The 22115-nt window shown below is 44.2% G+C and overlaps 1 protein-coding gene across 3 annotated transcripts in view; it reads right to left on the minus strand.

Moving 5' to 3' along the window:
• fliI (FLII actin remodeling protein) overlaps nt 1-22115 on the minus strand; it is a 49108-nt gene that overhangs the window by 2156 nt on the left and 24837 nt on the right. For all 3 annotated transcript variants that reach the window (XM_065454272.2, XM_065454271.2, XM_065454270.2), the window contains 13 exons: nt 21306-21491; nt 19088-19263; nt 16884-17110; nt 13498-13699; nt 11355-11463; nt 10229-10312; nt 9420-9516; nt 8279-8580; nt 7299-7451; nt 6447-6484; nt 3177-3306; nt 1514-1603; nt 66-272 (listed from right to left, as the gene is read on the minus strand). In XM_065454272.2, the coding sequence (XP_065310344.2) occupies nt 66-272; nt 1514-1603; nt 3177-3306; nt 6447-6484; nt 7299-7451; nt 8279-8580; nt 9420-9516; nt 10229-10312; nt 11355-11463; nt 13498-13699; nt 16884-17110; nt 19088-19263; nt 21306-21491 (2001 nt within the window). The remainder of the gene's footprint in view (nt 1-65; nt 273-1513; nt 1604-3176; nt 3307-6446; nt 6485-7298; nt 7452-8278; nt 8581-9419; nt 9517-10228; nt 10313-11354; nt 11464-13497; nt 13700-16883; nt 17111-19087; nt 19264-21305; nt 21492-22115) is intronic.

Here is a 22115-nt window from a genome sequence, read left to right on the forward strand (position 1 = left end):
TTTGTGTCACAACTTCAACACTGATCCATGCTTTACCAGAGCACCATTACGGTTGGCACGCCCACCTGAGCGCTCTTGTAGGCCAGCTTGACTTCTACCTCGCTGCAGCGCGACCCAACCCAGATGAAGACCTGTGCCCCGTTGTCGAGGATCATGATGTCGTCGTCCGCCAGGTCGTCCTGGCAGAAGTCGGCGCACTTCTCCGAAATGGCAAAGTAGCCCTTCTCGTTGGAGCACCGGAAGAGACGTGCATGCTGCAAGAAGTCCGCCTCCTGCAAGCGAGAAATGAGCCACCGAAAACGTCATGTGAGCGCTTAACCCCACAAAATTAAAAAATTACTCGGATACCCCGTTCTATCGGAACTGATGTTATGAGAAGCACTTTGCAGGTACCTGGCTATCCGGAAACCGTTTGGGGTTCAATCGGTCGCCAGATGGACCAACGTGTCAGTGTCAGCGTAGAGCAAGCAATGGTGCATGTGACAAGAGCATGTGACAAGAGCATGTGACAATAGCATGTGTGGTGACAGCAGCAAGGCAATGATGACGCTACAACTTTCTTTTCTTTTTTTTTTTTTACTTTGGCAAAGAAACATTACGAGCTGTTCTTTTATGACACGGCCTGATCCTGAGGGTGGTTGAATGTTGCACAGCGTATTCGTTGTGCTGTCTACTAAGAGGAAAGTACTGGGGTAGCTGAGCCAATCCCGAAGTTGGTGAAGTCTAACACGGCATCTTAAGGTGCTAGCTGCCAAGACATAAGAACTCGTGATGCACGGGAAAGGCAAAAGTAAGTTCTGTGACTGCAACTAAATGGGTGCGCGCACATTCTCTCCATCGTGTTAGGTGACATCACGCACACTCCAGCCGTTTCAAACAGCTGGCAGACATTGAAATGAGAGAAGGCGCACTTCAGGTACAACACAAGGTACCATGCTACGCCCTCTTCTTTTCTTAGTACTATACGTTAATGACCTTCCCCTGAATGTTTTCTATCAAATTCGTATGTTTACCAACAACTGTGTTATTTGCCAACCAGTTACTAATGTTAATGATACCTTTGCAGGATGACCTACATAACATCCCAAACTGGAGTAATCGTTGGCTAATTATTTCAAAACCAGACAAATCCGAAGCGATATCAATTTCTACTTGTCGTAACACACTCAACCTTTCCTACATAGTCGCTGATTTGCTCATAGAAGCTGCCAATTTTTACAATTGCCTAGGCCTCTAAGTCACTGCGGCAGGTATATTGTAGGAATTACATCTGCCAACAATTGCAAGAGGTGTAGAAATGTTAAGACAGACGAGGAAAACTAGACAGGAAAGCCAGTTACTCCTTCAATCTAACTTCTTTTTTCCTTTTTCTATCAACGCCTGCCTACGCAGTTTATTATTTTCCTACAAGGGCGGAACCTGACAGGCTGCATAACACTAATGACATCCTATTATGCGGGGATTCCAAATCCATCCACTGCGGGCACGCGAACAGCAGCACTTTAGCACTTACGTCATCGTATGGTGCTTTTCCTCCAAGACCAACCCAGAAGAAATTTTCCGGTTCTTCTCCCTCGTCGATGGTCACTATGGAATACTCCATCTGTGGAGTGTAGAAAAAAAGGCTATGACAAATGTTTCTCAATGTGCTTGCTTTGATATTAGTACAAGAGCAGTTGGTACAGTCATGTGGGTGGAGAACAAAAGAAGCACAATGTAAGTACTGCACAGCTGTGCAGTTTGTGTGCCTCCACATTTCATAAAATTTGTTTTTGTAGATAAGAAACCAAGCAAGGTACAGTCAACACCGACTATAACGAACTCAAGCACAGTGACTTATGCCCTATGCCAAATATGGAAAAAACTTTTTTAGCGATACATTTGTGCAAAACAAGTTTTTCAAAACGAATTGGGCATTGGATGTATTCAACCCGTGCTATAAAATCACTTGCAGTGGGTTTTTTGCCACGTGTGCCTTCGGAGCACGCTTTCTTTTTTACCCCGATCGTGTGGCCGAGCCTGCCTGGCTGCATGTTCGGACATCACAAACAACATGGCACATAACTCAACAGAGAGCTAGATACAGTGAAATCCCAGTAATTCGAAATCTCTTCATTTGAATTGACGGATAATTCAAACTGCTCTATTGGTTCAGCAAAGTCCTGTGTATTTGAGTAGAGAAAAACTCCTGAGAATTTTAACTCTGAAAATCGCGCAAAGGTTAATTCAAACAAAATTTCTCACTACCATACACCACTTTTCGGACACGCCCAAGCCAAAGGCGAAGGTTCGATGCGTCACTAGCTACTGCAATGTTACGTGCTGTAACAATGACGAGGAAAGGCGTGCGGGAAGCTGAGACCGAACCGGATCAAGCAGAGCAGCACAGGAAAGAGACCCTAGCGCACGCTTGATCACATTACTGATCACTCGATCACGTCGTTTCCAACATTGGGCACTCGGGAGGATGATGGGCATCAAGCCACCATCCTTCTCGGCTCACTCTCACATGTTTTCTTTCTCACTCACAGCAGACGATGTGCAAGGCGCATTCTTATCACACTTGGACTTTATATGAAACCTAGGCATCTTCTGGCACATATCATCACATCCTGATGGAGGAAAGGTAAGACTTTCAATGCAAGCCCAGTGACGGTTTTGGGTTTGCGCACTGCAATGCACAACTGGTTGGGTGCTATATTTAAAGGGGCTCTCCTTAGTACCAACTCCATTTTATTCGAATAAGTTTCTGGTCCCCTTGGAGTTTAAAATAACGAGAGTTTCCTGTACTATCGGTTTGCTGGGTTGCTTATATGGTGCTGCTGCTGCTAAGTCAGGTCACTGTTGAGGTGTTCTTAGCACTGTCATGCAGCTTTGTTCTATCCACGCATAACGAACTCATGATAACATTTCAGCATGCTTGGGTCTGGATACGTCAAATTACTTAATTATTAATATATTGAACCATTTTCAGTGCACAAACCAGTTCATTAAAACCGGGTTTGACCGTAGCATAAGAACAATTATGATGCAAACTAAAACAAAATATTCGTGTGAGAAAGATGCTGGAATGTAATGATTTCGCTAACTAATAAGAGAGAGAGAGATAAATGTTTTCATCTTTAACTGCATCGAATCAACAAATTAAAAGGGAGCAGAAGGAAAGTTCCGCTTACCGCACCGTAGAGCGATCGCGCCAGTTCTTCCGCTAACCGTACGTCGTCTTCATCGGCCTTGCTGCCGATCCAGACGTAGACCATGCCGTCCTCCTCGCCATCTTGCTCGAAAGGCACTTTCAGAATGTAACTGCATAAATGAGAACAAGGCGAGTTACTCAGAAGTCACCCTGAACAAATATAACACAGACTTCCTTTTTTAAAGCATGGTGCTAGTAGCATAGATTGCCCAATGCTACTCTGCACTTGAGAGTAGCATTGCGCTAATTTTCACACCTTTGGATTGAAATTAACTTCAATTAAACTATGGTGTTTTACATGATGAAGCCACAATCTGATTTCTGACCACCAAGGGGTTCTTTACCATACACCAAAACCTAACTGCATGAGCGTCCTTACATTCCACTCCCATTGCAACGTGGCCACCGCAGCTGGAGTTGAACCTGCAACTTAAAGCTCCGCAGCACAAGCCATAGCTACCAGGCTATCATTGCAAGTCCTTGCAGATTTCCACAAAAGTGATCTGCCAGTTCTGTGTCCAAAGTTGCCAGTTAAATTCGGCCTCGCTCAGCAGTTCACTAGCCTCCTGATTAGCTCAAGTGGCAGAATGACCGCCCCAGAAAGGCGTTTATTCTGGGTTCAATCCTCGTACGAAGGCAATTCTTTTTCCAACTCATTTATTCATTCAAATAACTCTATTCAGTGCCCTGCGATTTTTTGGGGTGGGCCTGGACCCCGCCTAGGTTTCGGCCAAGGGTTGTTGCTGCCAAGCTTTCTTTTTATTTGAAGCCCATATTAGGTTTCCTTTGAAGATCCCACGCTACTTTCAGAAGGATGATAATTATTCCCTTTCATGACCCTTCCTTCAAAGAACTGATCCGTTTTTCAGGCTATTTCCATAGAACTGATTTGCCAAGCTTTTCCTCCTAGTACACCAGGCATCGCCAACCCTACATTCTGTGCAGCAGACTTATCCACACAGCAAAAATGCAATGTGGTGTAGCATAAGATATTAAAGAGTTTCCTGCAAGAATTATCAGAGGAAGCTCTGGCGCTAGTGTCTAAGGCAGCTTTAGGTGTAGTGGAATTCAGTCAGCATGAGAATGATGTACAGTACACAAATTTGAACAAAATTTTGTGCTTTTGGCTTCAAATGACCTTGTGACTCTGCGATATTGATAACTGTCAACGAAATGTTAGCTAGGTGCTGTCCAAATCCACACCTGAGTGGTGGTGCCCTCTGGATAACAAATGCAGATCTTTAAGGCTATCCTTTTGCTGGTTGCATGTGGTAGAAGCGATTGCGGGAGCTGGAAACGCATCATACACGTTGGGTTTTGCACACCGCCTCGCCGACTGATAATTTGGACTCGATGGGGACTGCCAGAAGGTCCGAATAAGTGGAAGTCCAAAATGTCAGATTTGCCCAAAAATAAGTGACTTTATTCTACAAGTGGGCAAGAAAAGGTCTGCCGCACTACTGGATCATCACTTTTGGGGATACCTCCGATTTCCCGTGACTATAGCGGCATCTATGAGCGACTGCATTCTTGGTACAGTGCCAAGCACGTTTTTTTGGGTGACCAGATCAAGAAGCAACGATGTCTGTAAGCGACAAGGATTCCTGGCATAGAGCCAAGCATGGCATCTTATTGACGTGGAAACGTAGCTGCTCGTTGACGAATTCGGTTCCAGTCAGGTGAAAGATTGCAAAAATGAAAGCATCTTCAAAAGTAATTGCCCAAAAATACATCCCAAGCTCATCAATGCACTACTGCCCACACATAAGTCTGCTTTTGGTTTACACATTCTGTGGCCGCGATTTTCTAGCAATGCCTTTAACGGTGCTCCTTTCCATGCTTTTTGTGCTTCGTTAGTGGCCAGAGCTAAGTTCTGCATGCATTATCAACAGAATCAGTTGGCCATGAATGGTAGGTGATAAGAGTGGCAGAGAATGAAGCGGAATGCATCACTACAATATCGCCGCCCTATCTCAACCACTGTCATTCTGGTGCACAAATAGACGAAAGTACACTCTATGTATGCATGGAACGCTCGTCGGCGACTACTAGATCGACTAGGTAGTTTCGGTTCTGAGGCAGAGCGGACGACATGGCCAATGACCGTGCCGACAACTAAGTAGGCAACGTATCAAAATGAAAATATTGCAATTTCTGCTAGGCTTGGTGGCCAAATTAGCACACGGTTGTGCAGCTGGAGTCCAAATTATCACAACGCAAGCTGTAAGGTCTCCGAAATTTTGAACATCCTTATAGTAGAATAAGTTTATGGAGCTAGTAGCTATCCCACAGTGCTGTCCAAACAATCAAGCATGTCCGAATTATCGATCAGCAACTGTACATATGTCAGCAGAGACTAATTGCCTTGCTTTGCTTAGAAAAGTATGAGTGCATGGAATTTCAGAAAGATAGAGCATAATAAATAATGTGACAGGGTTGTTTGCAGCCAGAGGCATGAAGACTAGATGAATCCATGTAACTAATTATCATTCCAATGGCAACTTAACAATTGCATTGCCAGAGTTCCCTCAGTTAATGTTCATAGGAAACGTATGGTATCAAGGACAGTGGGGATAGTGACGCTAATTTCCCAATGTCCCCTTTAATCAGATCCCATTGCATGATTGCAGTGGGATCTGATGTACAAAAATGCTATAATACCCAAAAATGTGCGCTTTCACATTCCATTTGTGAAAGCGTCATAATCATGCAAATATGATATGTCACAAGAGTTGCAGCTTGAGCAAGCCTGTAATTCACCCTGCGTTAAAAATTAGTGCCAACACGACAAGGACGAAAAAGAAATGGCTGCCAGTGTGCCTCAGCGTCTGCTTTTTTCATCTTTGTCAAGTTTGCACCAGTTTTTTTTTAACAGAATGGTATTTTACTTGAGTCAACTGTTGTCACATTCTATGTCCAAGAGGTAAAACGAGCTGCCAAAGCTTTGATCTGTTGTCACAAAATACAGCTTTATACAGTGATCCAATTTTCACAAAACCACAACTTTTGTGATTTCGAAAATGGCCTTTAGGTCTACGAAATATATTGGCCTCTATCAACAATTCAAGGCGGTAACTTCTCCCTTTCATTTTTTCAGCAGCACCACTCTAACTCGTGCGTCATGTCTTGTAGCTGTCTTGAGAAATCTACTGTCCAAGACACATCCAAAAATTTTCGGTAGAAGACGAACACCCCATAAATTGAGTCTGTGAAAAGCACATTAATAGTACACATAAGACAGCAAACTCACCAAAAAGCAGAATTGAGGTTACTTGCTGTGGGAGGAATCTGCAAGAACCAACATACACGAGATGCTGCTTAAACAAACAAACAAACAAACAAACAAACAAACAAACAAACAAACAAACAAAAGAGGCAGGAAAGATGCACGCAAGTGCCAAGAATAAAGACCTTTATCTGTGTGTCACCATTTCCATATAAAGGTAATTAGTCTTACACAAAGTGTAAAGCAGTGACAGCTATCACTATCAAAGTAATAGCTGTCACTGCAATACCGTCACTGTACTGTCCCAAAGTGTTGAGAATAACATTTTTGTGCAAACTGTAAAACAGTGACAGCTACTGCTGTGACTACTGTGACTGTTGCAGTGACAAATATGCCACTGTGCCATACCAAACAGAGCAGCACTAACACATAAAAAAGAAACACAGTTTTGCACAAACTGTAAAGCAGTGACAGCTGTCACTGTGCTGTCTCAAGCATAGCAGTATCAATGCGTGAAACAGAAGTTAGTTGCACAAACTGTAGAGCAGTGACAGGTATTGCTGTCGCCACTACCATGACTACTGTTGTGACAACTAACACTGTTGACAGCGATGACTGTCACTGTGCTATCCCAAAGTGTGCAGCCATGAATGCATAAAAAGAAATCACTGTTTTGTGCAAACTTGCGAAGCTGTGAGAGCTATTGCTGTGATTGCCGTGACAGTTGCAGTCCCTATCGTAGTGGCGGCTATCACTCTAGAACAAACACTACAAAAATAGCCTGCCAGTCAACTATTACAGGTCCAGTTTGCGATCCACAAGTTAGTGAAGTATCAACCCACTCCCAGGACAACTGCGCGCACTTCTTGTGCTCACCTGAACACACCGTGTGCAGATGGGGCTGCCGTTTGCACGTAGGTGGAACAACTCGACGGCATTGTTCTGTTCCGTCTGAGATTTCTTGCGGCTGCCCGTGTGGATGATGAACTTGCGCTTGAAGTGTGACAGGAACTTCAGATTCTCTTGTTGCTGCACAAGTGGTGAAATTATGTATTTACTTGTTTGCCGATTCACTATACAAGGTAGATGCTGCACAACTTCAATCAGGGTGGGCAATAATAATAATAATAATAATAACAATAAAAAGTCAGCAGTAACAACATTAGACCAATATTACACTGAAAAAAGCCTGCAGAGTTCAAGAAATGCAATTCAGTTATTGCCCTCAAACAACATGAGGAAAAAAAGAAAAGATTAACGGTGACGACGCAATGAAAGCTATTTTTGTTACTTATGAAACTTATTTGATGAAGGCTGGGACCACGTAAAGCAATTCCAATTTGTTTTTATTCCAAATCCGTCATGAGCCCTCCGTGATTGGTAAAAATGACTTGAGCCCCTCCCACATGGGTGGGGCATGAGCCATTCTGACTCAAGCAGGCTAGGTGACTATTTGTCACTGCCCCGTTTTGAAGGGGATGCAAATAAATCATCACCATCATCATCATCATCATCATAAATTGCGTTCATTCAATAGAAACACCAGTTGTTAGTAGTCCAGCTCCCGTTGTCCATCCCCTCCTTCTGTCTGTGCACTTCGTGCGAAAACCCACAGCAGGAATCAGCCCCGACTCGCCCAGCTTTTCAGTTCCTCTGTTGCACCTGCCCGCGTTCCCTGTAGCTACTGCCTCCCAACTTTATACGAAACCTAGGTGTATTATGGTACATATCATCTAGCCCTGATGGAGGAAAGATAAGACTTTCAGTGCAAGCCCAGTGACAGTTTTGGGTTTGCACACTGTAAGGCACACTTGGTCGGGTGCTATATTTAAAGGGGTTCTCCTCCGTCCAAGCACCTGATGTGTCCTGAGCACCTGCAACTTGTCCCCGAACAGGGCCTCGAACTTCTTCTGCAGGCTGAAGGTGAACGTGAGCCAGCCCATGTTGCCCGCGTCCCGGCCCTGCCAGAAGTACACCACGCAGGTGTAGTCGTCCTCCACGGTCTCCTCCTCTTCCTCCATCTCCTCGTCCTCGTCGCCGGCACCGCCGTCGGGGCCGTTCTTGACGACTGGCTCGTCTCCATCGCCCTCCCCGGGCGCCTCCGCGGGCACCCAGTAGCGGCACAGGAACACGTAGCAGTCCGCGCTGTAGAAGTGACCTGTCAGAAACGACAAGAAAACGCACGTCGTCAGTTCTCCTTACAAATGATCAAATCAAATCAAATAATGGGGCTTAATCGTCCCATGGCAACGCATAGGCTATGCAAGGTGCCGCAACTGAGGAACACCGGATCAATTTCGACTACCAGGGTTTTCCGACTACCTTAAGGCTTTTTTTTGCTTTTTTCTTGCTTTTTTTTTTCATTTGATATGTTTAAATATCATGGTAAAGACACAAACATGACTAGAAGCAGTATGGGAAAATCACATTCTGTAAATAAGTGATAATGATAGATTGTTTACAGCCCCCTGTGCCAAGAAGAGATACAAAACACCGTTAGACGTTCTCTGCACGCAAGAAACTGTTCAGAAAGTGGTGAAATATGCATGACGAGGTGGGCTTGCCACAAGCCAAAAAGTGGCGGGTGCTCGTGACGAGCCGAGGTCGTCTGGATGCATCAAGGGGTTAGCATTTCGCCCATGTCGGGGTGCACCAACCATGACTGGCAAACGAACACTACTTACAGCTCATTAGTGGAATGCCATAATTGCAGCGGGGGAAAAAAAAGCTGGGGTTTTACATGCCAAAAGCCACGATCTGATTATGAGGCATCCCATAGTGGGTACTCTTGATTGATTCTGAACAGCCGGGGTCCTTTAACGTGCACCAAAATCCAAGTATACGGGCAGTTTTACATTTTGACTCCTTCAAAATGTGGCCACCATGGCCAGCGTAGAACCTGCGACCCTGAGTCAATGTGACAGGCATTCTGTTATGAGTGGCGTGGCTGTTCTTGACGCAGAGTCACGGTAAATGGGAAAGACTTTGCAGACTCACCCAGTTCCTCTTCTGGAAGCTTTACAAACTTCTTGCCTTCCAGCACAAATGCTTCCATGGCTTCCAAGTCCTCATTCCATTCCTCCATGAGTTGCGTCTGCGTGTGTGACAGCGTCGGATAATATCACGCGAGCGTTGCAACATCCTGCTCAAACACCACATCCACGCACGAACAATACATGCCGCTGTAACAATAGAAAGCTTTCTTTCTCTTCTCTTCTCACTGAGACCAGAACAGCTTCCCAATAACATACAAGCTAAACGCGACCTGCTAATAAAATTACACTGGCAGAATATGTGCTTGTCAACAACAACACGGTGCTTTTAATAGCAAAGCTATGAATAAAAGCTTTCACGAACATAGCCTAATAAAATCCTCAGATTTGTGACATTGCTTGTTGCCATTTTCACAAACTACTGCATCAGAACTGTGAGTTAATGACAAATACTTTAACAAAATTGCTCAACCCTTCAATTACTTGCGGCTATTTAAGAACTGGCCAAAATCCATTCAGTGCCAACTGTCAAGCCTCTTGCCTTGAGCTCCACTGGCAAAACTACAAGAAAAAAAAAAAGGAAATATGATTTGCCCTGCCTGAAATGTTGCCGTATCTGAATGTGTTATAATAAGTGCTGGCTGTAGTTCAAGTTTGACTTGACCACACTGCTGAGGCATATTCAGTGCAACACACCAGCAAAACCATTAGTGTGGCAGGTAATAGCAAAAATATTTTAAACAAGTTAGGCTGGAAAGATGCGAAAACGAGGAAAAAAAAAAGTTTCACAAAACATAGTTGTGCCACACTCACCGCTTCCTCTTTAGACATGGCAGGCTGACGTGGCATAAACAAGGCAGAGAGGTCTGTTTTCGTCTTTTGGGTGGACATCCATTTCTTGAGTTCCAAGGCGCATGAAGGGAAATGCGTTCACTTGTCAGCAACACTTGCTGGCCAATATAAACTATCCATAAGGTGACAATTAACTAGCAATGTTGCTCACCAGCACGTCCCAGACAGTTTAAAAGACACAACTATGTTTAAGACAGTGCTGAATATCTTCTTGTTTATGATGAAAATAAACACATAAGTATGAATTCTCACCAACAGAAATTTTTCTCGCAAAATAACAAACAGAACTGCCTAAACGAAAATAAAGCATTATGAATTGCATTCCAAGAGAACACAGTAAAAAAATGTGCCCCTAACATCACACCAGTCATATGGCAACAAATCTGATGATTCAGGAACCAATTTTCATTGCAAGTCCTCGAGCAGGATGTAACACAAGTGAACTAACCAAAGCTTCTTACTACTGTGCAAACCAGCCAAGCGATTTTAGTAAACAGCATTTGGCGAAAAACTTGTTTCACATCTATACTTTTACAGCATATTGAATACCTTTTTAGTGCACTAAAGACGAAAAACGAAGAGAGAAGATGACACAACTATCTTCATTTTCCATCTTTCGTACGCTGGATGCAAGTAAACCAATTCGTCCAGTTGTCCATTCCGCTACACTATATGTTCATAGGTCTGTAACACAGAATCAAACTGTCAGACAGGACACAAGTGGGTATGTTGTGTCTCTTCAGCCCTGTCCTTGAAGGACACAAGAATGCTATGTTTTATCCTTGAAGGACACAGCATAAGCATTATGTTATGCGATCCTTGTGTTCTTGAACGGCACAGTAGAAGCGCTGTGTTTTGTGCTCGCAGGACTTAAATGCGTATGTTGCATCCTCATGTCCTTGAAGGACACCAGCATGTATGCTGTGTCCTTGAAGGACACGCAGGTGTTTATGTTGTGTTATTTCTGTCAGTCTGTGGTTATGTGTCACAAACCTACAAAAATGTCACAACAAAAAGGACAAACCGCCAACCTTACCTGCATCAACCCTCAATTTGTTGTGTAGCGATCTAATACTGTATGACTTACTTGAAGGTCAGCCCCTGTTCTTGCAACAGATTCCGCTGTGCGTGTGAAGTCGACCGCAATCACGTCATCCCAGCCAACGAATTTGGATTTGAACACCATTGTCTCCGTCCTGCATGCAAAGCGATTTTCCTCAAGACAAAAAGAAACAAGGGGGAAAAGAAACAGAAAGAACTATGTGACAATACCCAGAGAATAGTTAGCCGAGAACAGGCAACAAAGGGAACGCAGTGCCTTGCCCAGCATGCATTGCTACACAGCCTGGCAAAATGGTTTTTGCAATAGAATATGGGGATGAAGAAAGGTTGCTACAGGACCCACGAAGCTCTTCATAGGTCCTGTACCTTTCTTTTGGGGTGTTCAAATTAACGAGATTTGACTTTTGTAAAAGTGGTAATTTGAGCAAGTTGGTTATGCATTGGGAAATGGTTTTTGCACTAAAAGACACGGAAAAAGACACGGACACGGAAATTCAAATGCACAAGCATTTGCAACGGTTAATTCGAACCTACTGCACTCCGACAACGCTCTCAGCAGCGCGGCACATTACGCGGCGGCACAGCGCGTAGCGGAAATTTCACCTTCTCTCAAATGGCAAGGTCGCTGTTTCTGCGTCGTGCCCTAATGCCCCAGCCACACTAGTGGAAGAATGCGTGCCGCGAAAGGGATCGGTCCTGGGCCGATATTTTGTGGCTCACTGTGGCGGTAAGTGAGCCACAAGTAGAGGAGACCAATAAGTATGGCCCCTACAGTGACGTACGTGCGAGAAACTGGTATCACACGGTCCTGCCCGACCGCTCTATATTGTGGTTTTACTATGTTGTTTGCTACATTGCCAGCTCCTCCAGCTGATCCAGTAGCTGCCGAATACAAGACAAGCCAAGCCAATCTGCTATGTGTTAAAACGCTGCATTGGCTGCATTTGTTGTTTGTCGCCTGGGTTCGACGTGTCCAGCGTTTTTAATTTGTGTGTTAAATAATGACACGGTTCTGGATGACTTTTTCAAGCAGTTTCAAGTGCTAACTCCACAGCTGATGTCAATACCACTGAGGGCGGTGACCACGCGAGGGAAGCGCCGGACAATGAATGCAGCAAGAAATATGCGATCATTTGGCTACTGTAACTCGGTTGACTTCGGTTATGTTGCCAGGGGATGAAGATTCGGTGCATGCATTAACTGTACTTTCGTCCATATGTAGTGACAGCATGACAATTGTTTGAATACGAACTGACCAGGCCTGCACAGGCAAGCGCATGTGCACGTAACAGTGCATTGACAACCTTGGGCCGTATTCTCAGATGATCACTTTCAAAGACACTACAATCGGTTTCGTAGCACAGCCGACAATGATCCTGGCACTGAGATAAGATGGCGTGCTTGGCATTGTGCCGAGAAAACCTTCGCTCATAGACGCCGATGCGTCTAGCACTATAGTCACATGAAATCTTCCGAGGGATAAGACATCTCCGAAAGTCACTATCTGAGAATAGGACAAATCTTTTTGGGCCACTTTTCGTGCAAATCACACATTCTGTGCCGAATACGATATTTTGGATTTTTAGGTGGTGGTTCCTGTTGAGTCCGCATCAGTCGGCGAGAGCAAATACTTTGCAGGCTGAGCCGTGCATAGTATCTTTGTTTTAATATTTGACAACATGTCCACATTATTTCAACAGCATGTTTGTGCAATACGGTTCCCGGGTATTACGTCTTTTTTTCGTGGTCCCATGGAAAACATATAAAAGCGGTTTCACTGTAAATTACTGGATCAAGGGATGAATGAACATATGACCGGAAGGATGAATGGAAGGATCAATAGATCGACATATGAATGAGTGAGTTGAGTGGATGAATGAGCGAACAAACGAGTAAGTGAATGCATAAATAAAGAAACGATGAAATGGATGCATGGGTGAGGAATAAAAGAAAGAACAAACAGTTAAATGAGTGAACTGCGTGGGTAAATGAGTGAGTTACTGAATGAATGAACAGATCAGTCAGTGAACAAACAAGCGAGTGAATAAAATAACCAGATGAATGAAAGAATGTATGGGTGAGTCTGTGAATGTACAAGTAGACGAACAAACAAACAAGTGAGTCGATAAAACAAACACATGGGTGAATAAACAAATGAATGTGCTAACCCTTCCTGGCAGCGGTTGACGATGGCATGACTTGGCCGGTGAATCATGCAAAGCAGCTCCTGGCACAGCTTGAGGGCCGCCGCCCGCACGAGGCGTGTTGACCGCTTGCCTAGCCAGACGAACAGGTCCGAGTTGCAGTCCAGGATGTAGACATTCTTGGTGTCCAGCAGGGATTGCACCAGCTTGCCCTCGGGCACCTCCACTGTAGAATACAGAAGAGCACACAGCAGGCATTGTATTGAACTTATAGATGCTGGATGAAGGCATTCTGCTTAGATTGAACTGTGGCCACTGAGGCTGGGACTTGAACCCGCAACCTCACACTCTGCACAGGGACTCTACAACATTAGCTTTTTCAAGTCCTCTGATTTTTCCCAGGTTTTCCCTCACTGTTATTGCAAGAATTCTTGGGCAGCCAATAACACTGATGTTCATCATCAGCTTATTTTATCTCCACTGTAGGACGAAGGCCTCTCCCTGTGATCTCCAATTACCCCTGACCTGCGCCAACTGATTCCGACTCGGGCCCTAACATTGATATTACGATGTAATAAAAAACAGAAAGAAAAAAAAATTGCTTTATATCTTGCAGCCTTGTACAAGTTAGAAGAAAACAAAAGTAACTGATTACAATTACAATTACTCCATTCAAATTTGCAACTGATTACAGTGATCAACTACTGCCCCAGGAAAGTAACTGAGCAATTACTAAAAAGCGATCAATTACTTTTACGTTGCTTCCTTTTGACCATTTATCAACATTGCACAAATACCATTCATTACTTTGTTACCCACATCCAATGTATTCAATTCTCATAATGAAATTTTGCCACTGCTAATAATTGCGTAAAATTTTGTGTCATCCTTGTAAATTAAACTTGTCTGCGTACCCACTACTGCAAGAAGGCAGCCCTGGCTCTTTCAGTGCTTCCGCCGCAACTATTCACATGTTTACATTCCCTAGCAATTGCTTTTCAAAGGTTTCGTTGGCCGTTCACCGTCGTTTTCTTGTGAAGGAATCAGCAGCGAGATGGGAAAGTCGCTGTAGTGTACGAACACCTTGCGCACAAAATTGTGGTGGCTCAGTGCCGTGATGCTCGCGCCTGAGTCCTCTACGGAGTGCAGCGCTTCATTACTTAACTAATAATTAATTAATTATAGGGTTTAATGTGCCGAAACCACTTTCTGATTATGAGGCATGCCGTAGTGGAGGACTCCGAAAATTTCGATCACCTGGGGTTCTTTAACGTGCAGCTAAATCTAAGTACAGTACACGGGTGTTTTTGCATTTTGCCCCCATCGAAATGTGGCGGCCGTGGCTGAGATTCAATCCTGCGACCTCGCGCTCAGCAGCTCAACACCTTAGCCACTGAGTAACCACGGCGGGTACACTTCATTGCTGCTGGTGCTAGGGGAAGGCGCTCCCGAGAGGGTAGATAAAGAACCGAAAAATTATCCTTAGGTGATCCCCAGGCGTCAACGTCCGAAATGGTCATCACTATCAAGCCATAAAAGCGCCGTTTCAATTTGTTGGCCAACATTTGGCAAACCTCTTTCCGGCACCTTTCGTTCGTTAGCCCTTTAAACTTAAACGACTAATTGTAAAGTACGTTCCTCGAAAAGCTGGTTGAATATGTAATGTATTTAAAGTAAAGCTGCATGTTATTCAGTCCTAAAGATACTGTTCGTGTGTTACAATTGCAAAAATAGGTGTACATGAGTCACGAACCAGATAGATAAAAACAGACACGAACTTCCACATCAGAGAAGTCATAGACTATACTAAGTGAAGAAGAATTGAGCAGCAGCTCTTATCGCCTATGAAGGCCGCTTGAAAGAGTTTCCAAGAGAGAGAGAGAGAACTTTATTATACTAAGAGAAAAGCTGAGAGGTCAGACTTCCAAGAGAGGTGCGCAAATCTGTAAGCCTGCCATGTTGAGATGATCGAGGCATAGCTGAAGGACAATGTTTGCAGGGAGGAGATAGAGCATGTACACGTTATCCCTTCAGACGATGTCACTTGCAGACCGCAGGCATTCTACTGTAGTTCTTACCAAATGCAAGTGCTCAAAACTGTGTCACTTGTTACAGCTTGTCTTGCCAATAAAGTAACTGGTTACTAGTAAGTGGTTACTGAAAAATGTAATTGAACTACAGAGAGCATTACTGAGTAAACGATGCAATCGTCAAATTGCGTAACCAACAAAAGACACTATTGATTATGAGTAATTAATTACATGTGTAATTCGTTGTGTACAAGTCTGATATCTTACCAAGTTACTATGTCGGCCCATAATTTTCAGGTACTACTGTGAGTAAGATGTAAATAAGGGGGGATGCATTACGGTTTCACTGAGTCATGCACTTCACGGTAATCCAGCCACCCTGCCAAGCTCACATTCGCGAAACCAGCAAAAGACACCATTATATTTGTGAAATGCATAAGTTCAGTTGAAAACTGAACTTCTTTCTGGCATACTGCTAGTTTCTTACAACTATAGTAGGTAACCATTTTTTTGGTTCAAATAAACATGGGTGAGATTCCGCTCCTCCCCCCCCCCCCCCACCCTGCCCACTTCGTCATTTTCCAGAACTGACAAATTCCTTCAAAATTCTATGTTTACCACTTTTTCCTTGATGGAAGACACGCTGCCTGCAATGCTAGTCTATATGTGCAACAAAGTTGGGCAATTTTTTTGAAGTCCTACCGTATTGCGATTTCAACAAGACAGGTACAGTATATATACTGTAAAATCACGACAGATGCCCAAGCTTCAAAAAATAACCCACCCCTGTTTTTGGCAAGATTTTCTAGTTTTATAAAACAACATGTGCTGGTTCCTGTAGGTACACTGAAAGTTAGCCCAGCTCATATTTTCACTCGATTTTAGGTGGGCTATCTCTCGGGATTTTACGGTAGCTGCCTGACTAATGTGACTGCCAATACGGGTAGAAGTACTGCGAATGGTTAGGGCCTACAGCAGAACTATAACCAGAACAGGAAAAAAACTGTGTAATGCAAACATGCTGTTAGGCATTATAAAAAAGGAAATCTCGTCCATTTATTGTTACCCTTTAAAACGTTAAACAACCAGCAAAAGTCGGGACATCTGGCCGTCTCGGCTAGGGCAAGTCGGAACTGTCCTGCTCAATTCAGGATGGTTGACAACCCTACATGTTTCAACGTAAAAACTAAACCTGGTGTTACACTGAGGCAGTTGATGCGTACCTGCAAATTCATGAATATGTGGTGCACTATTTCATGGCAGGGAATGAAAGCAGCCAAAGAAGTGCCTCCAGCCTTTCGTAGTGTTGCTTTCCACTATGCGCAAGGATGGGAGTATTGCGAGCACACACTGCACAGAACTAAATCTTCAATCCGTTACCTTGAGGCAGTTCGAGGTACCCCATGCCAAGGCCAACTTTGTACAGGCAGGGGTGGGCGGGTGCAAAGTTCTCTGGCACATGCTCGACCGGCTCGAAGTCTTCAAGCTCGCTGGGATCCGTGCAGCCTAGGGCGTTCCAGAAGTCCTCTTCTTCTTCGGATTGGGCGCATGTGATGACCTCCGAGTAGTTTTTCCGCTCGTTCTTGTTGATCTTTTCGGCCAAAAGCCTGAAAACAGACAGCCATGCCTCTTTGCACCACAAAGAAATGTGTTAAGCGTATGTATCTATTAATGAATTTTTAATACAGTTCAGCCCCTATATATTCGTTTACTTCAAGGCTACCCAAAAAGCCCTCTTGCAAGAGCATGACATAGGGGAGGATAGTTAATAAAATACCATTATATCAACATATTGTTAAAGCAACGTGGGCAGTTAGTTATTTACAGGTCAATCAAGAAAATCATAATCAAGAACAATTCAATTACACAATATTCGATAGTCGTAACCATATAATGAATTGTCAGATGTAATGAAGTAACCTACAGTTTGGTTGACCACGCATTATTTCAACAAATACTTCACCGCTGTAACAACAATGAAAAAAAAATTATTGATTGCATCAAACCAAGCAAATATTTGGTTGCTTGCATCTCAATACATGCCTTCTTGTAGCAAAGATGGTCAAACACCTAGTAAGAGAAACTTGAAATGACACAATCTATACGCGCGTGCCCGTTTCCCCCAGTGGCTTGGCATGGCTAGTCTGTGGCCAGCAAGCCATCACGCTGATCCCATGTGATCACCTTCACTGCCTGGTTGCATATTAACAATAGCGTGACCTGCACTTATAATTTAGCTTTGTTCATGTGCCACATATTAGCATGATAACTCGCTGATAGGCCATCAAAATTGACAGCAGATCCTTTGCTGGCCTGTTAGATGCATTCTGCTTGCATTTGTTTCAGACAGCCCTGCTTACACTTCAGGCGGCAGCAGCTGAAACTTCTCACTGTTGTCCTCCATTGATATATTTGCTGCCAGATTATTCCTGTTAATGCTTTTCTGGGGTAGCAACGAATACTTAGACTTTCGTATATCGATAAGGAACTTGGAAATGGGCGTAGGTGCCTGGCAGCATAACTTTATGAAAACTGACCACGGTTCAAATGTAATGTGAGCTGCTTTCGCAAGCTGATGGCTAACACACACAATCATCGCACACGCAATCATCACACACGTGCGTGTACACTAGAAAGAAAAAAAAAAAAAAGAGAAAAAAGTTAGAAAACTGCTGCCATCTTAAGAAAACAACTTATTTCCAATGGGCACAATGTAGTCCTCATCTACTACAGTATTACTGCCTGCTGCGGCTTCCCAAATACATGCACAGACGTGACCACCCTCAATACCTGTGGCGGGCGTCACCCTCGGCACAACTTACAATGCGCCAAAGTAATACGGCAGCACTGTGGCTGGTTCATCCAGCTCCCAACTGCATATTACTGCAGGTGCATGAGGTTGAAATCACGGCCGGGCAATGTTTTTATTTTATTTATTTACAAATGCTGCTGTCTTCATGCTAGACATAGCAGGAGTAGGTACAGATAATGAATGCAATTATAATACAGAACACAACCAAGTGGATGTACAATGTTTAACTAATGTCTAACTTGTAATACGGTTAGGTAAACATTAACAAGACTATAAGACGCTATGCTACGCAAAGAACCATCTAACTAATTTCAAGTATTCCTCGTCTATGGCGACAGTGAAACTGAGGTTGAAGAGGCAGCCTGGCGATAACGTTGTCATTGGCATGACGAAAATAACCAATGGACAGACAACACAGCAAACTTAGTTTCGGGCTTTTAACTGCCGCCACAGTAAGAAGACAGAGAACTTTCTGCTGTATTGTAGCATCATCATCACCATCCATCATCATCATCAAGCGTCACAGTCCCCACCAACAAAACTCGGGCAGCTTGGCTCACGAGCCATGAGTATTACAACGCTCTATCGTTCTCTCACAAGGGCTGGAAGTCCCAGCCGCCGCTCCGTGCTTAACCTTCCTTAATAAATGCGGGGATGATGGCTCATCAAGTGAGCTGCTGTCACGTTGTCCTGCAGTATTTGTACAAACACGGCACTTTTCGAGGCCCTGCCTCAGGCTGTCGTGAGAGAAAGACCCCCGAGTCGCACTCACCTCCCCTTGGAGACCATGGTGTTTTGTGAGACCCTGCCGCTCCAGACAAAGAGTTTCCGGCCGGCGTCGAGCACAAAGACGTACCGCGGGTCTAGGGAACTGGGGTCTACCGCCACCGACTCGACATGCAGCAGACGATTTCGGGAGTGCAGACGGTACAGGCGAACCACATACTCCTGCGCCAATAAAAGAAGCGCAAGTCACAAACTGATAATTAGATGACAATCACTAATGGACGAGTTCGTAAAGTCATAGATAAGATTTCCAAAATCAACAAAACACAAGACGCTACTGCACAATTTGCAAGCATATCTCCCAATTCTGGTAACCGGAAATAAAGTGAAACCTGCAGAGTTAACCTTGAGAGAATAGAAATTGATCTACGTTTAATGTCTGCCATCATCACTCTCAGGCTAAGTGTATGAATCACAATGTGTCACCCTCCCCGTGGTCCACTGCGATTAAAATTCCCTGTTTCTGAAAGCAGTCTGCTGCTACAAGTGCAAATGAAATGGTTGCTCGCGCCTATAACAACTTCTTTGCCAATTTTTCCCGTTAAGCATGCAGGTCTTAGGAGCACCAAAAACTTGTTACGTTAGTGTGTTGCTGCAAGTATACATAACATGTAAATGAACTTCTAACCAAGGATGAAAAGCAGTGTGTCACTGTCCTGCTACACAGAAACTTGTCCTGTCACCATCTTGTGATGACCATGGCTTAAATGACGGCTCAGACAATGCGCTATTGCCAGCACTGTAAACATGGTTTTGGTTTCAGAACAGATTTCAATGCACAAGCAATATACTCAGGCCAATTTCTTGAAAAGAAGTGTGCACTAGAGTTGGTGAATACGGTAATCATTTATTGTCAGCTGTCATTTTCATTTTGAGATTTACTGAAGGCAAGCTGAAAACCGGCACTTTCGGTGGGGGTTAATGGATATTCAACACATTCACTCTCAACTAGCACCACCAAGACAGACTGCAGCAGCCATAGGGCCGGCCCACGATTGGGGTCACCATTGGGGTCAGGTGCATGCATATTGACCAATCAATTTCAATTACCTGGTGGAGGCCAATTTCAGGATTGAAGTAACAAAAATTTTGGACCATAGAAATGTGTGGGGTGCTGGCCAAGACCTTCAGTCAGGGCTGAATTAACCAAAAATATATAATTAACGAAATCAATCAAAACACTGGTACTGTACTGTATCTGGCAGGCTGATACTGGTGATATAACCGATTTCTGAGCGTGACAACAGATATAGGATATTTTGAGTATGTCTAAGCTGCAGGGAGCCAGTGTTAAAGCTTTCTACGCTCAACACCATAGCACACAAGACTAACGAAAGGTGTAACTGCAGCTTGTATTTAGGTATTTCAATACCATCAGCCACAGCTTAGCTGAAGGCATGTATCTCAAGCTTAGCTGATCGTAGACTTCTACATGCCTAGTACAAGTCGGGGCAGACATACTTGAACATGCAATGTACATGCTCCACGTGGTTGCCAATGGAAGTGTGTGCTGTTACATAGCGTGAATGGGCACGTGGGACTAGTGTCTCTGTCATCTATGAACACCTACAGATCGTGTCATGTCTCAGGCCTTGCCTCACAGGGCACTGAGTTTCACCAGAGTGGTTTCTTCAAACAGATCGCACTATACGACAAATGTCTCAATGTCGGTGGTGACTATGTGAAAAAATAGTGCAAGGTGCATAGTTCATGATGCCATGGTGTAGTTTTGGGGCAATAAAGTTTTCATGTGAAAATAAATGACGAAAGGTACTTTCAGAACGTCCCTTGTACGTAACGACAATGGAAGTAAATTTGCACAGAAGTTCACATACTTATGCACCAAATGAACTGTGGCTACAAGGAAAAGCCCCACTTTATGCTAGCAGCTACACAACGCCTGATCTATCCGGCATATGCAAGCACAGCTGTTTGCAAACTTAAATCTGTCCGGACAATGGCAGTTGCTCAATTTTCTCTGGAAAAGAAAAAAAGAATTATCCTGTCACAGTACATTTAGTGCACATCACGCAAGAGCTCCTTCCCTGTATACTTCACTTTATTACACATCTTAGAAAGCACATCTTAGAAAGCCCGGAGCCCAGTTACTGGACTCTCTGCTCTGTATGATGTGTAGGATGAAAGAGCTGGCAATAAATGAAGCGGATAAAGCTTGCTAAGGCCCATCCGGTTTTCTCACTCACCACTTCTTCGACGTTGTAGAAGCCACTCGACGCCCTGTTCCCCTTGCGATAGTTGATGTGCCCTCCAAACAGCTGCAGAAACTCGGGGCTCTCATCTGCTTGCTCCTCCCGCACGGTCCGGCAGTGGGCGCCCAGAAAGTTTCGCAGGTTCACGGCATGGATGGCTGCGCATGCCTTCTTGTCCAGCTGCAAAGGTCACAGGTGCTACCGCATTAACTGAAGGGCACGCAACGAAAGACGGCTGCCCTGTATCAAAACTGCCATGCGTTGGCAAGCGCGAACAGAGAGGTTGAGCAGAGTTCGCCTTCAACTGTGAAGGAGGGGTCTCACGACAGCAAGCTCACATCTCTCTCGCGCACAAATACTCCCCCCTCCCTAAAGAATAAATAAAAATTCCACTGATGACCATGCTGCTGTTAATCAGTCACTGCTTCAACCAGACGTTGAGAAACTTTGGCTAGCAAGGCACAAATATTGCGCGCCTTGGTGAAGCCTGTGTTAACTACAGCACGGTATTGCGGCACTACATCGCATGCACTCGGTGAATGACAGCTGTCGCATCCGAGATGAAGGTGCACGACTTTGAGCATTTTTCTCGCCTTTTCTGTTGTTTTTTTGTTTTCTGTTGGGTTCGACATATGACACAAGCGGCTTCAAACAAGATGAGACAAACAGCAAGCACTAAGCGTATTTTGCTATTGCAAGTAAAATTTTGCATAATTACACATCTCGGAAACAAGTAAGAGGTTTCTGTCACGAGGCTTTAGAAACCAGGGAAAACATTGAGTATAACTTGTTATACTGCAAGTA

The sequence above is a fragment of the Dermacentor albipictus genome, chromosome 8 (assembly GCF_038994185.2).
Source record: "Dermacentor albipictus isolate Rhodes 1998 colony chromosome 8, USDA_Dalb.pri_finalv2, whole genome shotgun sequence".
NCBI classification, from domain to species: Eukaryota; Metazoa; Arthropoda; class Arachnida; order Ixodida; family Ixodidae; genus Dermacentor; species Dermacentor albipictus.